At 45.0% G+C, this 14,234-nt stretch overlaps 1 protein-coding gene across 4 annotated transcripts in view; it reads right to left on the reverse strand.

Annotated features, from left to right (window-relative positions):
* LOC118366317 (transcription factor ETV6-like) overlaps positions 1-14,234 on the reverse strand; it is a 25,688-nt gene continuing 11,454 nt past the window's right edge. For all 4 annotated transcript variants that reach the window (XM_035748893.2, XM_035748891.2, XM_035748892.2 and 1 more), the window contains exons 3-8: positions 4,404-4,568; positions 3,206-3,340; positions 1,163-1,750; positions 872-1,014; positions 662-762; positions 1-542 (exon numbers count right to left, since the gene is read on the reverse strand). In XM_035748893.2, coding sequence (XP_035604786.1) covers positions 440-542; positions 662-762; positions 872-1,014; positions 1,163-1,750; positions 3,206-3,340; positions 4,404-4,568 — 1,235 coding nt within the window. In that variant the 3' untranslated portion in view covers positions 1-439. The remainder of the gene's footprint in view (positions 543-661; positions 763-871; positions 1,015-1,162; positions 1,751-3,205; positions 3,341-4,403; positions 4,569-14,234) is intronic.

Genomic DNA, 14,234 nt, shown 5'->3' on the forward strand with positions numbered 1-14,234 from the left:
AATTATTCAAAAATATTTATTCGGTGGTGAAAACGTTCCAGCTACACACCCCCTCCCATTATTTGCACAAATTGCAACATTTTCTTATACTTAATGCAGACGTGGGGACGAAAAATCAACAATATGACATGACATGACAAGCATGAAATGATTGATTTGCTGTGGCAGTTCAGGGAAAAGGAATGTCTTATGAGATATACTTTTCACCAGGTCCTTTGAACTCCTTGAATTAAGACAGAAAACTGATAAGATTTGTCTGGAAAGAAAATCTTATAAAGTTTTAAAAGGCAGAGAGACGTCACCATCAAGTTCCTCTGAGTTTTGGATAGAGTGAATGTCCGGGCGCTCTTGGTTTGAAACGATTGTTCGAGCTGCTTTCCGAAAGGCGTCAGCGGATGTAGTAATTAATCGCTTTAGTGGACTCCATTTCCCAGAGGCCTCAGCACTCCTCTTTGATGTAGATTTGATCATCTGTGTCCGACTCTATGTGCTCCAGCCTGTCAGTTTGTCCACTCATAATCTCATCTGGGGTTTTCATGAACCTGAACCGCACATACACACAGTGGTTAATCATTAACTCAAACTGGACAAGTATATATATATATATATATATATATATTACTTCAAATAATTATTGGGTTTTAACTAAACCCTACCATACCTGAATAAGAGTCTCTGTCCTGGCTCTTTCCTGATAATGTTCAGTTTGTAGTAGTGTCTCAGTGCTCGCGACATCTTCTCGTACGTCATATTGGTCCTGTTCTGTTACAACCAATGGAACAAGATATAATGTCAACACAGAACTTTAAGAAAACCGGCACTGCGGGAAAATGCCTTTCCCAATCAAACACTGGGGGGTGGAGTTCGTTACCTTGTGGTTCCCCCACAGGCGAGCCAGGCCGTTGGGGTCCATGATGCGGAAGACTTTGGTCTCTGTGTCCTCCCAGCGGATGTAGTTCTCGTACCGGCTGTCTGAGAGGAGCTGGTAGACGTAGTCCCACAGCAGCCTGCAGTCTGGGAACACAAACACGTCAGAGGTGACACATTTCAGACAGTACCTGTTAACTTCAACTGTTTTCTAGCCACACTTCCTCCAGAGTTGGTTGAAGCCGTGACCACCCCCCTCTAAAATGAACCCTGAGTAGTTAGGAGTGTTAGTTACCTGCTATCCGTCCAATGGGCATTGTCTGTTCCTCTGGTGGCGAGACAGGCACAATGACGTGGTGGTTCCTGTAGAGCGCCTCCTCCTGCTGATGCAGAGTGAGCTGCTGGTGGTTGGCCAGTGCCAGCTGGATGTGGCCCTTCCCCTCACGCCCGTTTTCATGGTGGGCCTGAAGTGGTGGCCCCCCACGGCCATGCCTGAAGTCTCCAGCGCCACCTCCTCGCCCTGGGCTAAGCAGCAGGGGGTGCATGATGGCGCTGGGCATGAGCTGGATGACACGAGGGGGGGCAGCGTCCTGGCACCCGGGGCTGCCTGGGCAGGGGGCCTCGCGGGGTGTGGCGCAGCGGCCGTTAGGGGCGGCCGGGGACACCGATAGAGTGTACAAGTCCTCTGGCAGGTGGTGGTTGCTGTCGGGCAGCTGGGAGGACGTCTGGAGGTGGTCCTCGGCACCAGGGCGTGGATAGTTGGGGTCCAGAGGGGAGAGGCGTGGAGCGGTGTGGTGTGGCGAGCGAGAGCGGTGTCGGAGCTCAATGGTGGGTGGGTGCTGGGGTTGGAGCTCTGTACTGCGTGGTGTCCGCCGTACCGTTTCTGCAATGAAGGGGAAAAGGGGATACCTTGTCAGTTGTACAGCTGAAAGCCTGCCATCAACTGAAATGTGTCTTCCGCATTTAACTCAACCCCTCTGAATCAGACAGGTGCGGGGGACTGCCTTAAATCGACATCCACGTCTTTGGCGCACGGGGAACTGCCTTGCTCAGGGGCAGAATGACAAATTTTTAACCACTTGGCTACCTGCAGCCCCTTGGATATATGTTTCAAAACATATTTACATTATGTCCAGTAGATGTCACTACACACATTTACAAACTTCATCATGTCTCAATGTATGTGGGTGGTAGATTATTTGTGATTAATTTGGACTGCCCTCTACTGGGTAGGACATTATAACATGTATAGTACACATTTACTTAGTGTTTACATGTGAATAGCTAGTATTCTTTGCCTCTAAGCAAGAAAGAAATCCCTTTGCTTCTGCATACCAAAACTAGCATACCGAACAACAAGGAAGTCCTGAGCATCTTAATCGTCTAACCCAATCACTTCCCCTATAAAACATGTAGAGATGAGGAACTGTAGATATTCAACTCCTAGACCAAAGGTTGTTTAAATATAGAAGCATTTCCTTGTGGAGCAGGTTTCACTGTCAACACTCCAACCCCACACCTCTCCTCCCCTTGCTCCTCCTATTTCCATCTATCCATGGCAGGGAAACGAGTCCAAAGTGTAGCACGAAGAAGGTGAAGTCCCTCTTTTCAGGTGGATAGTAAACAGAGACTTAAATACCTCTCTCTAGAGTAGACCATTGAACCACTTGCTACTTTTGTCAGATTCACTTAAAGCATACTTGAGATGCTTTCTCGCAATTGTATTGCTATAATGACCAACTGATTTTTGCTAATCATGTGTAATTAAATACTTGAATTGAAACCACCGTCTAAGATTGTTGAGTAACTCCTGTGAAACAGAAGTCAGATAAGTTGGGTTCTTCAGGGGGAATTACACATGGCAAATTTCCCTAGGCAAGAACAGAATTGCGAAATTCTTCTGGCAGACAAGTTTGATGAATAACAAAATAATATTGTCAGGAAAGTGACGCAATGGTGATGCCTTCAATATTAAACTCCACGGTGGGCCTCAAATGTTGTTGTCTTTCCCCCCCATAGGCTAATACGTTGATTTCACATTGGTCTGAGAAATGCTTTCCAAGTGAACTGGCTCTCAAAGATCACGTTACAATAATCAACAGCCATCCTAAGGTTATTGAACTCAACGCCACTGCATTCCCCCCATTCAATTCAACGCTTTCCTGTAATCATCGCTCTCCATTCTTCCTTCAGTAGGTGTGATCTCTAGAACACCATCAGGCTGGTGTTCAGTAGGGAGAGTTAAACGCAATGTACAACATTAACTTGTCTGAACACAGATTTGAATTTGCTGTTACAAAGCCCTGTGCTACAGTGTGCACTAATGAACATCACTGACCTTCCAGTTTGTGGTGCTGGAGAGCTCCCTCTGGCAGAGGGTGGAAGGAGTTGCCGGGGAAGTAGGCGGAGGGGTAGGAGACGTGCGGCTTCCTTTGCTTCAGGATGTGCTGCAGCAGCTCATACAGGACGTCCCCTGCAGGATACACGGGTCAGTGGTTAGAGGTCAGACGTTACCGTATGAGCCCCTCCAATGGTGCACCCCATAGACAGGGCAGCAGCTGTCAATCAATGTCATCAAAAGGATTCAAAAAAGTTTTAAAACATGTTCGGACCAAACAGATGGTAAATGATGCCAACAGATCAAGACAAGAGTCATAGTGTTGCTAATGAGTCAGCCTGCCAAGAGACCGTTTCAAGACTTGATATTATTGCCTAGCAACTTCCGTACCTCGTCCGTTCTCCTACAAAGCAGCCTGCTTGAGGTGGTCATGGACGTGACAGAATCCTAATGGCAAGTCTAGTCATAAACCAACCATGTGACTCACTCCTAGATTCCTGTGTTAAGGCTAGGTTGATTGTGTCAGACGATAAGAAAAAAAGCCTGTAGTATCTTCTACAGAGATGGCATTAGCATAACACCGTTTAAAAATGGTGTAAAAATGGCATGATTAGGCCACCCTGAAAGATGTAACTCGCTACCTGTATATGAAGGGCTCTGAGAGAGTATTTCCCTCAAAGAGAATCAATAGAATGGAGGGAGTTTTTTCACTTCAATTTGAGAGGCTTCCCGTCAGAACATCAAGGAAATGGTTCTCATAAAGGAAGTGAAGACGCCACAGGCACACACACTTGTACACATAAACCCCTTTCAGTTCTCACTTTCTGGCCCTGCTGTTTAACACGGCACTGCAGGGGAAATTCCTGGTGTTAGCAGGTGACGGTTGAGGTCGGTTTGCACTTCCTGATCGGCCATTTACCCAACCAGTCTCCTACTTCCTCCCCCCAACAATAAAGACAGACAGCAACTCCACTAAGGCAGCTGCTAAATCACCTGATATTGCTAGGCTAAAGGTCTATCAAAGACATTCAGCGAATGCCCTAAACACATGGCCATTATCTTAGGTCAGTGTGCCATTTCTCTAAAGTCATTCCCCCTTCAGTATTAATTATTGTTAAACATGAGCATGTTGTTAGAAATACGGTCTAATAACATAGCAAGCGTTTGAATTAATAAGGGCCGTGGGAGGTGGGCGTACCGGAGTGGGGCGAACGGTAGCGGAAGTCCTCCTTTGTGAGGAGGAGCAGGGCCTTGCCGTTCATCTGGAAGCTGCCGCTGGTGTTGGGCCGCAGGGCAAACTCCCTCTCGGCCCAGCGCAACCACTGGCCCACGTCCTCCCTGCTCCAGAACACCGGCTGCAGGCCTGGGGGTGGAGGGAGCGAGGGGGGATAGGAGGGAGAGAGGAGTGGTAGACGAGAGAGTAAAGTGTTGGGGAGGAGGGAGACCGGGGGGGGGGGGAAGTAAAGGAAGGAGCAAAGGGAGAGAGGGAGGAAGGAGACAGAGGTGGCAGTAAAAAGGGAAATGAGGGAAGGAGATCAAAGTAAGAGGGATTGATTCGAAGATTATAGCGGAGGTGGGGGGGGGGGGGAGGGTATGAGGTGAGATAAGCAGAGTGCGGGAATGGAGGTGTCGAACAAGAAAGATGAAACTTCAGTCATGCGTGCTCACATACAGTGCGCGTTCATTTCATATTTGCTTAATGTTTGTCAATATTTGTGAGATAACCTTGGTAGATTTATTTCGCTAAGGAAAGCCTGTGGCTTTCTCTCAGTCTGTCTAAAACATAGTGTATAACTAACTACATGTGTATTAGAGTAATCTAATGCATAGTGCATAAAAGGCAAAGACACACTAAGGAATACCAGAGGAAACAGCTCTGACATTTTTCACCCTTCAGGCTCTGAAATATTTTTCACTGCCGTGGGAACTTACGAGAGCAAAACATCTGCACTGATGGATCGCCCAAACACATTAGTGACTGAGCAATAGCCCAGAAATCAACGCTCACTATAAATGTGTGACCAGGACCATGACTTAGAAAATGTAACCTTGTTCCTTGTAACCTAAGCAATAACAACGTGGTTAAATCAAACCATCAGGTGCATTCTATACATTCTTTTAGGAAATTGATGTCATAAAAATCACGACATTTTTCGTTAAACCCACACATGAACAATACAATAGTATTCAAAGGGAAAACAATGGCAGGTAACCGCGGGAATCAGAGAGCAGTGGATGTCTAGAAAGTAAACATCATGTAATTCACATCAGCTAGAAAGCCTTACCATGGGTTTATACGGCATATTGAATCAAGTCGTATTGTTTTCCCAGTCTTGCTCATCATTTTGCAATTGAGAGTACGAGATGTTTAGCACATAAATCACTGACAGAAAAGTAATTGTTGTTTGTCAGGAACTGTTTTCTCTGGCGTCTGGAGCAGGAGAGTCTCTCCCCAGGAACAGCGTTGGAGAGCCATGATCTAGATGACGTCATTGGGTACTGGGTGGCCTATATTTACATTCATACATGTGTACTAGGCTCTAACCTGTGAACAGATTTACAGTAACGTTGTGCTTCACCACACACACACACACACACACACACACACACACACACACACACACACACACACACAGCAAACCACCAGAGTAGCATCCATCACGCCTACACCAGACAAAGAGCAGCAGTTTCTACGTCTCACTTATCGCCAGGCCTCAAACACTTCCTCTTGGAATGGGACAACTGTTATCTTTGGCCGGCGGTGCGCGCAATGTCACTGTCACAGGAATAATCTGAACCCGTGCGCTGTTTCAGAGCGATCGCTTCCCCCCCTCACCCGTCAAACAAAGAACGTTTTATACTGGGAACAATCAATATAAAAAGAAACGTCTCTTAGACTGTCAGTTTCCCATTTCTCTCTTCCCTTCCATATTGAGATAGAGAAGAGAGATTGGCAGGGCTTGTGAAGGGAAAGTTTATCTAGAATATAGCATATGGACATAACTAACCCCAGCAAAAAAAGAAACCCTGTCTTTCAATTTTTTTTTTGTTGTAAAAATCCAAATAACTTCACAGATCTTCATTGTAAAGGATTTAAACACTGTTTCCCATGCTTGTTCAATGAACCATAAACGAACATGCACCTGTGGAACGGTTGTTAAGACACTAACAGCTTACAGATGGTAGGCAATTAAGGTCACAGTTATGAAAACTTAGGACACTAAAGAGGCCTTTCTACGGACTCTGAAAAACACCAAAAGAAAGATGCCCAGGGTCCCTTCTCATCTGCGTGAACATGCCTTAGGCATTCTGCAAGGAGGCATGAGGACTGCAGATGTGGCCAGGGCAATAAATTGCAATGTCCCTACTATGAGACGCCTAAGACAGTGCTACAGGGAGACAGGACGGACAGCTGATCGTCCTCGCAGTGGTAGACCACGTGTAACAACACGTACAGGATGGTACAGGATGGCAACAACAACTGCCCAAGTTACATCAGGAACGCACAACCAGTGCTCAGACAGTCTGCAATAAGCTGAGAGGTTGGACTGAGGGTTTGTGGGCCTCACCAGACATCACCGGTAACAACGGCCACAAACCCACCGTCGCTGGACCAGACAAGACTGGCAAAGAGTGCTCTTCACTGACGAGTTGCGGTTTTGTCTCACCAGGGGTGATGGTCCTCCTCCCTCATGTGGTACCCTTCCTGCAGGCTCATCCTAACATGATCCTCCAGCATGACAATGCCACCAGCCATACTGCTCGTTCTGTGCGTGATTTCCTGCAAGACAGGAATGTCAGTGTTTTGCCATGGCCAGCGAAGAGCCTGGATCTCAATCCCATTGGCCCAACTGGCAAATCGGGTGCAGTCCATGAAGAGGAGATGCACTGCAGTACTAAATGCAGCTGGTGGCCACACTGTTACTTTTGATTTGACCCCCCCTTTGTTCAGGGACACATTATTCCATTTATGTTGGTCACATGTCTGTGGAACTTGTTCAGTTTATGTCTCAGTTGTCGAGTCTTGTTTTGTTCATACAAATATTTACATTTGTTAAGTTTTCTGAAAATAAAAGCAGTTGACAGTGAGAGGACTTTTTTTTTTGCTGAGTTTATATAGCCAGTGACCAACTTGATGTGTAATGGAATGTTTTATGCAGCCTATTCCATCACTACACAGGGTCTACTTAGATAGTCTCCACAAACAGCCAAGTCAGAACCAGAGTCTGAAAAATACTACAGATTGTCACAGGGGCCATGCATCTGGTTATCTAGCTGAGCTGGATTTTCAAATCAGGGGCCAATTGGCCCCCAAAGGGTCACATATGACAAGTAAAGAGCCCTTTTATGAGTAAAGGTGTAAATCATACAACAGTTGGATACCGGTGTTCAAGAATAACATGAGGACTACAGCCCATTGTTTGTAGGGATTTTAGAATGTCCCAATGAAATATGTTTTCATATCCTTTCACTCTAATGCCAGCTCTAGATTTTAGATTGAACAACCGAACAATGCCATTGCCTCCCATGAACAAACACTATCAGTAAGGTAGCACCTAACAAGAGAACAGATCTAATTACCATATGCTCAGCATCCACCAGCTGTGCCGCCTACGGGTGACCCCTTAATCACATAACCTTAGTGATGCGTACGGCGTGCAGGGAGGCCCTGGCTGTGAGGTCACTGCCGTGGTATGTTCTCTCCACGGCTGGAGAGAGAGAGAGAAAGAAAGAGAGGGAAGGAACAACGCTGCCAAAACTCCACCGAGATCCGGCCTTCTGGACCCAGCCATCTGCACAGGGCCCAGCGGAGGGGGGGGCAAACACGCTTGGGCAGGAAGCGATCCAGCATGGGCTCCATTTCAGCACAGGAAACTTCCTACGGTAAGCTTAGGGAGCGACGCTGTGAGGTTTATCAACAGTCAGCAGCAACAGAGAGAGTGGAGAGAGAGAAAAGGATAGAGCAGGGAGGGGGGTAGAGAGAGTGATGTGAACCAGAAACAATAACGGAGAAGTGGTAGAAAAAAGAAGACCAACAGGAAGAGAAACGGATATTAAGACTCAGCAGACAAACACATGGTGAGAGAGAGAGAGAGAGGAAAGAGAGAAGCTGAGGCAGCCAGAATAAGATCAGGAGGAAAGAGAATGACAGTGGCTCTTTGATTAGCCCCACGTCTTAATGTCCCTCACAGGCTCAGAGCAGTTTCCCCTTTCGCCCAATCCTTTTCACATTTCACTGAAGATTTACTGTTTCAGTGTTCATGACCAAATCAATTTCAGCCCCCCTCTCGTTTCACCATCCGTGTCTTTGTTGGACACCATCTCGGGTTTCTGGTGTGCAGCGTGTTTGTGTATGGGATGAAACACTCTCGAACACGACCGGCGGATCCACCCGAAAGGCCCTTGACTAAACCGTGGGCTACTAATCCTCTCTGATGACACATAATTTTCACTCTGTGGATTTGCAGGCCCCCGCACTCACACAGTGATGCACGCTGTTGCCGGGGAAACTCGGAAGTGCATGGGATGAATGAAGGAGAGAAGGGATGAGATCACTGGTATCTTGTTTCGTCGTTACCCTCCACAACCTCTTTAACTCCTCTCTCAGCAAAACAGAACATACAGGGGAAATATGTGTCCATTCTGTAGACCTCTAAAGGTCAGACCAGTAGAGTGTGTGTGTACAGTTTTACCTGTAAATGCTATAGAAGTTGGCAAATGCTTTTGACAGCTAAGGACTTTGGTCAAAAGTTTCCTGAATCAATGCTCTCTATAGTCATTTACCTTTGCTGCAAATGTTTGCTTTCCTTCTTGAATTGTCTTCCATGCTTGATTGAAAATAGCTTTTCTTCATGCAGGGTAGGAGGGAGAAGAGGCCTTTTGACCTTGTGAGTCAGGCATGAGAGTGCAACACCTTACACATTTCCCTTACTCACACCCTCTTCTCTCACCCTGCCCGTTTCTGTCCTTCACTTTATCCCCCCTCTCTCTCGCTCCAGGTCAATATGCAAACTACATACTTCACCTCATCGGAAACGGTGTGTTCCAAATCCAGCCGGATTGGACTCCATCCAGTCAAAACAAGCATAAAACAGATGACCAATCAAACGCTTGGTTTATGGGCAGGAAGTAGCGCAACCTGTTTGATAGTATGTTGTGCATTGGGGGCAAGCTGGCTCATGTACTGTAGTTTGTTTTCAACAAGTTCCTGCCTTCACTGATTCTATTTATGCATTTTTATAAGAGAAGGCCAACCCTCTTTTAGAAAATGTAGGAACGAGTAGTACTGTACTAATGCTGTACCTAAAAAGCTACACTTGTGAATCTTAATTGCACACCTACAAGCTACCATGCTTTCCTTCTCTTTGGGCAAACAGACCACAGAACGTGTACATGCTAGATTGAGGTTTTTGTTCAAACAGACTAAACAGAGCCAGCTATGCCCTTGAGAGCTTAGAGCCATAGAATACCAACCAAGAACTTAGAATAAATGCAATGTTTCACGTTAACAGACCCTTACAGGATTGAAGGTTTCATATATATGACATGTTGCATACGAAATTATGCAAATGTATTAGGAACATACATCAGCCCAGCTAGAGGTTTCAGAGATGTTCAAGTGAATAGCTGTTCTCAGTTTGACCTCATTGTTCAATCCAGAATTATTCTGTACTAAACCACAATGTCATGGAAATTAGCATGTCATCTATGCTAATGACATTTGCAGTAGGCGCTTCACTTAAAAATGTCAACTGCCCCTTAGGCCGTTTAAAACCAGAGAAGTTGGTTATATCGATATGAGTTAGAGACATCAATTGTATGGTCAAAATGATCTACAACGTGTAAATAGGATAATTTTGGTCATGAAGACAGTCTCATCCAAAACGGAGTTCTGTAAATGAGTTTGTCGTGACTTACTGGGGGGGGGTTGGGTATGGATTACGGTCATGCCCACTCACACGAGAGGAGCAGCTGTACTGATTGCGCTCCATCAGCTACACGCGCTCTATCCAATCATAGCAGCCAGAACCTCCAGACTGTGAAACAGATCTGCCCATTACACAGCATCTCAGACTTGTTTACATAAGACAACTGATCTCGCCAACGTTATGTTGAAATAACCCTTGACCCTAAGCCCTTTATGGAGTGGCCACTTGATTATGTTTGATAGTGTCAATCACTCGAGTCGGACACTTTTTTGGGGCAAAATGAGACGAGAGCACTGCTTAATATTCCAAAACCCATTCGCAAGCATCTTGTACTTCCCACGACCTGTTTTGTAACATGATTCCCTATTAAACACTGCCAGACAGACTCACATTCTGGTAATAGATGGTGAGAAAGTTAAAAAATCTATTAAAATAAATAACAGCACCGAAGCAGACAACTCACCACTGACATGAGAAGATGATTGTGGCCTGGCTGCTCAGTGTGCCTGCTTGCCCCTACTTGCTAGCTTAATTGACAAACACAGAGTTGGAACTTTGCTAGCTAGCAAGTGATTTGTACACTGATAAACAGTGTGTTGCTTGTGTTTTATTTACAATAGTTTGACAGCTTACAGATGATACTGTAAAGATATTATTGTTCTCAGAAATCAGTCCAGAGCGCGGAGCCAGACTTTCCTGGCTCGATAGACTGTATGCAGTGCAGACTAGTTTTTTTATGCAAATGTTTTTACTTAAGAATTACTGCACCAAACACCTTAGCTAGATGCAAAATTAGCGCGACTAAGACCTCCTCTGCAAAACCGTCTAAATGAATTAATATTTTGAGGAAGTGGTTGTTGTTGCAGCAGTGACTCAGGAGGGACAAACACCTGCCAAGGTACAATTAACCCATTTCTGTGTTTGCAAACATTACCTCACGAGAGCGATACGCACAAGTTGGTGGCATAACACGGGGAAGTTCTTATAGAACGCCAGTTTTTGATAGCATTTCACACTACTTTTGGATTTTAAATGGGCCTTTAAGGCTCGTATGAATGTTTGTGTCATCATCGCAAATCAACTGCATTTTACTTTAAAAACATTTAAACTTCAACCAGTAAAATTACTCTTTGGCTAGCTTTTGCTACAGACTATGTCAATGAGCATTAGCATTCTGGCTAACAACTGCGGCATCCAAAACAGTTATTTTGCAAAGATCACAACCAAATAGTCTTATTGACTGTTCAAGCTATAATCAAAACACAATTGTAAGTGTATGAGAACCCCCAAAAGTTATTTTGTTTAGAAGTAATAACTCTGGTTTGGCTTCAGTCGTGGTCTCTAGCATTTCTTATTGAGCAATCTTCAAAACAAAGCCAAAGGAAGTGCAGCCGCCCTTTAATTTTTTTAATTTTTATTTTACCTTTATTTTACTAGGCAAGTCAGTTAAGAACAAATTCTTATTTTCAATGATGGCCTAGGAACAGCGGATTAACTGCCTGTTCAGGGGCAGAACAACAGATTTGTACCTTGTCAGCTCGGGGATTCGAACTTGCAACCTTTCGGTTACTAGTCCAACGCTCTAAACACTAGGCTACCCTGCCACCCCACTAGGCAGAATGGGTAGCATTAGCAGCATAGTCTTTTAAGCATCAATCTGTCTGGTGGGCTCAGTTTTCTCCCTGCCTGGTTTAGGGTGGGGAACTATGACCCCCCACTTTCCTCCTAAACCTCCTTCCTTCCCTGATGGCATGTGGAGTGTTTCAAACAGGAAGAGAAGGGGCTTCTCTCCACTTGGCTGTTGGCATGTGAGAATAGTTTCCCCTTTCAGAGGGAGAAAAGGGAACGAAGGGGGGAAAAAACAACAACATTTATTCAGGAAGCGCCGTCTGCCCACTCAGGAAATTCCTGAGGATGAGAACGGCTTTCCCCTCTGAAAGGCACTGGGTTACACACAGTCACACATATACAATGACTGCACACACACACACACAAGACACTCAAATACCCTTGTGTGTACTGTACCGTTGATATGCACACAAACATCTGTACACATACAGAAAGACTCCACAAACTAGTATGCTGGCACACACACACAGTACAATTACTCACAGTGTGACATGTAGACATGCACAGACAAGGAGATGACTGATACACAAGCACACACCAACTCCAACATGCCTGTACACAAAGACAGTCTCACACACACTCAGCCACCCACTCACCCAGTAGAAACCCAGCTGTGAGCAAAGAAAACTCAATCTATTGAGAAAGGTTTACAAAGAAAAACAGCAGCAAGCCAAGTATCCAAGACGAGACTTCTTTCTCCGTCACCCAGCAAGAGATTTCTCATGTTCAATAAGCTTCCATGTTTAATGTAAACTGTACTCTCCATACAAATTCCCATAGACACTCACTCCATATTCTTTGAACTTGTCACAGGTGTCTCAATGTTACCTCCCCATCAGTGCCCGCCCGACTTGTCGTGACGTCAGTAAATAGAGTGAATCCCTTATTGCAGTGAGCCTGAATGACACTGCTACGCTTCTTAAGTGTCTGCTAGGCGGGTGACCTTGAGGCTGACACATTGCAAGACAATTAAGTAAACACGATTAATGGAATGGAATTGAGGGTTGAAAAGTCATCAACTTCACTCAAACGCTGACATCCAGTGCAGCCAAACAGTATAATCAAGTGTTTTACAGCTGTGCTTATTTTTCTTTTCATGTGAATGTTCTATAGTTCAACAATGAGACAGCTAACAGACAGGAAATTGGAGGATTAACGTGAAAATCCGCCAATGTGATGGAGAAATGTAACTCTTAACTTCACCACTTCAAGAACATTCACCCAGGCAATCCTCTCCCATTCAGAGTGGGGTGGTTTCTAACACTCCTGGCTAAATGGGGTAAAAAGAAGAGAAGCCTTCTTTGAGAGTGAGGAGACGGCTACAACTCTCCCCCTGATCTAATCCACTTCCTCCTCAGGAAATGGAGAAGGCGGATTTCTGCCCACACTGCAATTTCCTCCCCCCCCCCGCTTTCATTCTTTCTTTCAGGAAGAATGATGGCTTTGAGCCAAACAAGGTTCCAATAAGAGGTTAGGGAACTGTAGGCCTACAGGTGAAGGGTAGTTCATATATTTCACAGAGTTAAAGACAGAGTCAACATGTATAAACGAGGGAAATCTTGCCTAATCTAAAGATTCAACCAAAAAGTTTGATTGAAGCTCACAGTCCAGCAGACCACATTCACCACGCCCAGATAAACGGCCCTAACAGACAACCTCAGACCAAAACAGACATGTTAAACGTTCTTCCTTTTTCTATGGCAATACAAAAGGGGAAGTGGAAATGGGGAATTTCCTCTGTATGGTCCACGTGGATAGACACTACAGGTCATTTCTTTTAGATATTGAGCTTACCACAAAGTGTGTTAATATACTGGTATAATTTAGGAGTACTGTACCATATCTTTGCCAAACACACCAACAAACCGCCAATATTTAGGTAAATTACCCTCAAAAGTTCCCACGACAAATCATTGTGCACAAACTGGTAGAATTAACGCTGTTTCCACTAAATTGCGTTGAACCAACATGGAATAGACGTTTAATTGATGTCTGTGCCCAGTGGGAAGATTTATATCCAAACTCACTGAAGAAATACAAAGACGAATCTCACTAGTCTTCAAAGCCCTAAAAGTCATACATGTTAAATGGTGCCTGGTTAAACATTAATAGTTTTTCACACAGAGCAGGCCCAGTGACTCTACAACTCTCTAAACACCCAGTCTATATCCTGGCTGTGATCCAACCCCGCCTGTTGTTTTATTGGCTCAGGCAGTGGCCGGTTGAGACCTGCCGTCAGCTCCACCAGACAGTACACGGTTGTCATGTTCCCTCCTCTCCTTGTCCCTCTTCCTTCCCCCTTTTTTGAGGCCCTTGGGGATTTTATTGGTCTTAAGAATAGGTACAAAACATGGTTTCCACCATTGCTCTCACTTTTCCAACCATGTCAGGTCAATAAACACCTCAAATCGAAGTTTATTTGTCACGTGGGTATAAATGATACAGTGAAATTCTTACTTGCTGCTCTTCCT

The sequence above is a fragment of the Oncorhynchus keta genome, chromosome 33 (genome assembly GCF_023373465.1).
Source record: "Oncorhynchus keta strain PuntledgeMale-10-30-2019 chromosome 33, Oket_V2, whole genome shotgun sequence".
Lineage (NCBI taxonomy): Eukaryota > Metazoa > Chordata > Actinopteri > Salmoniformes > Salmonidae > Oncorhynchus > Oncorhynchus keta.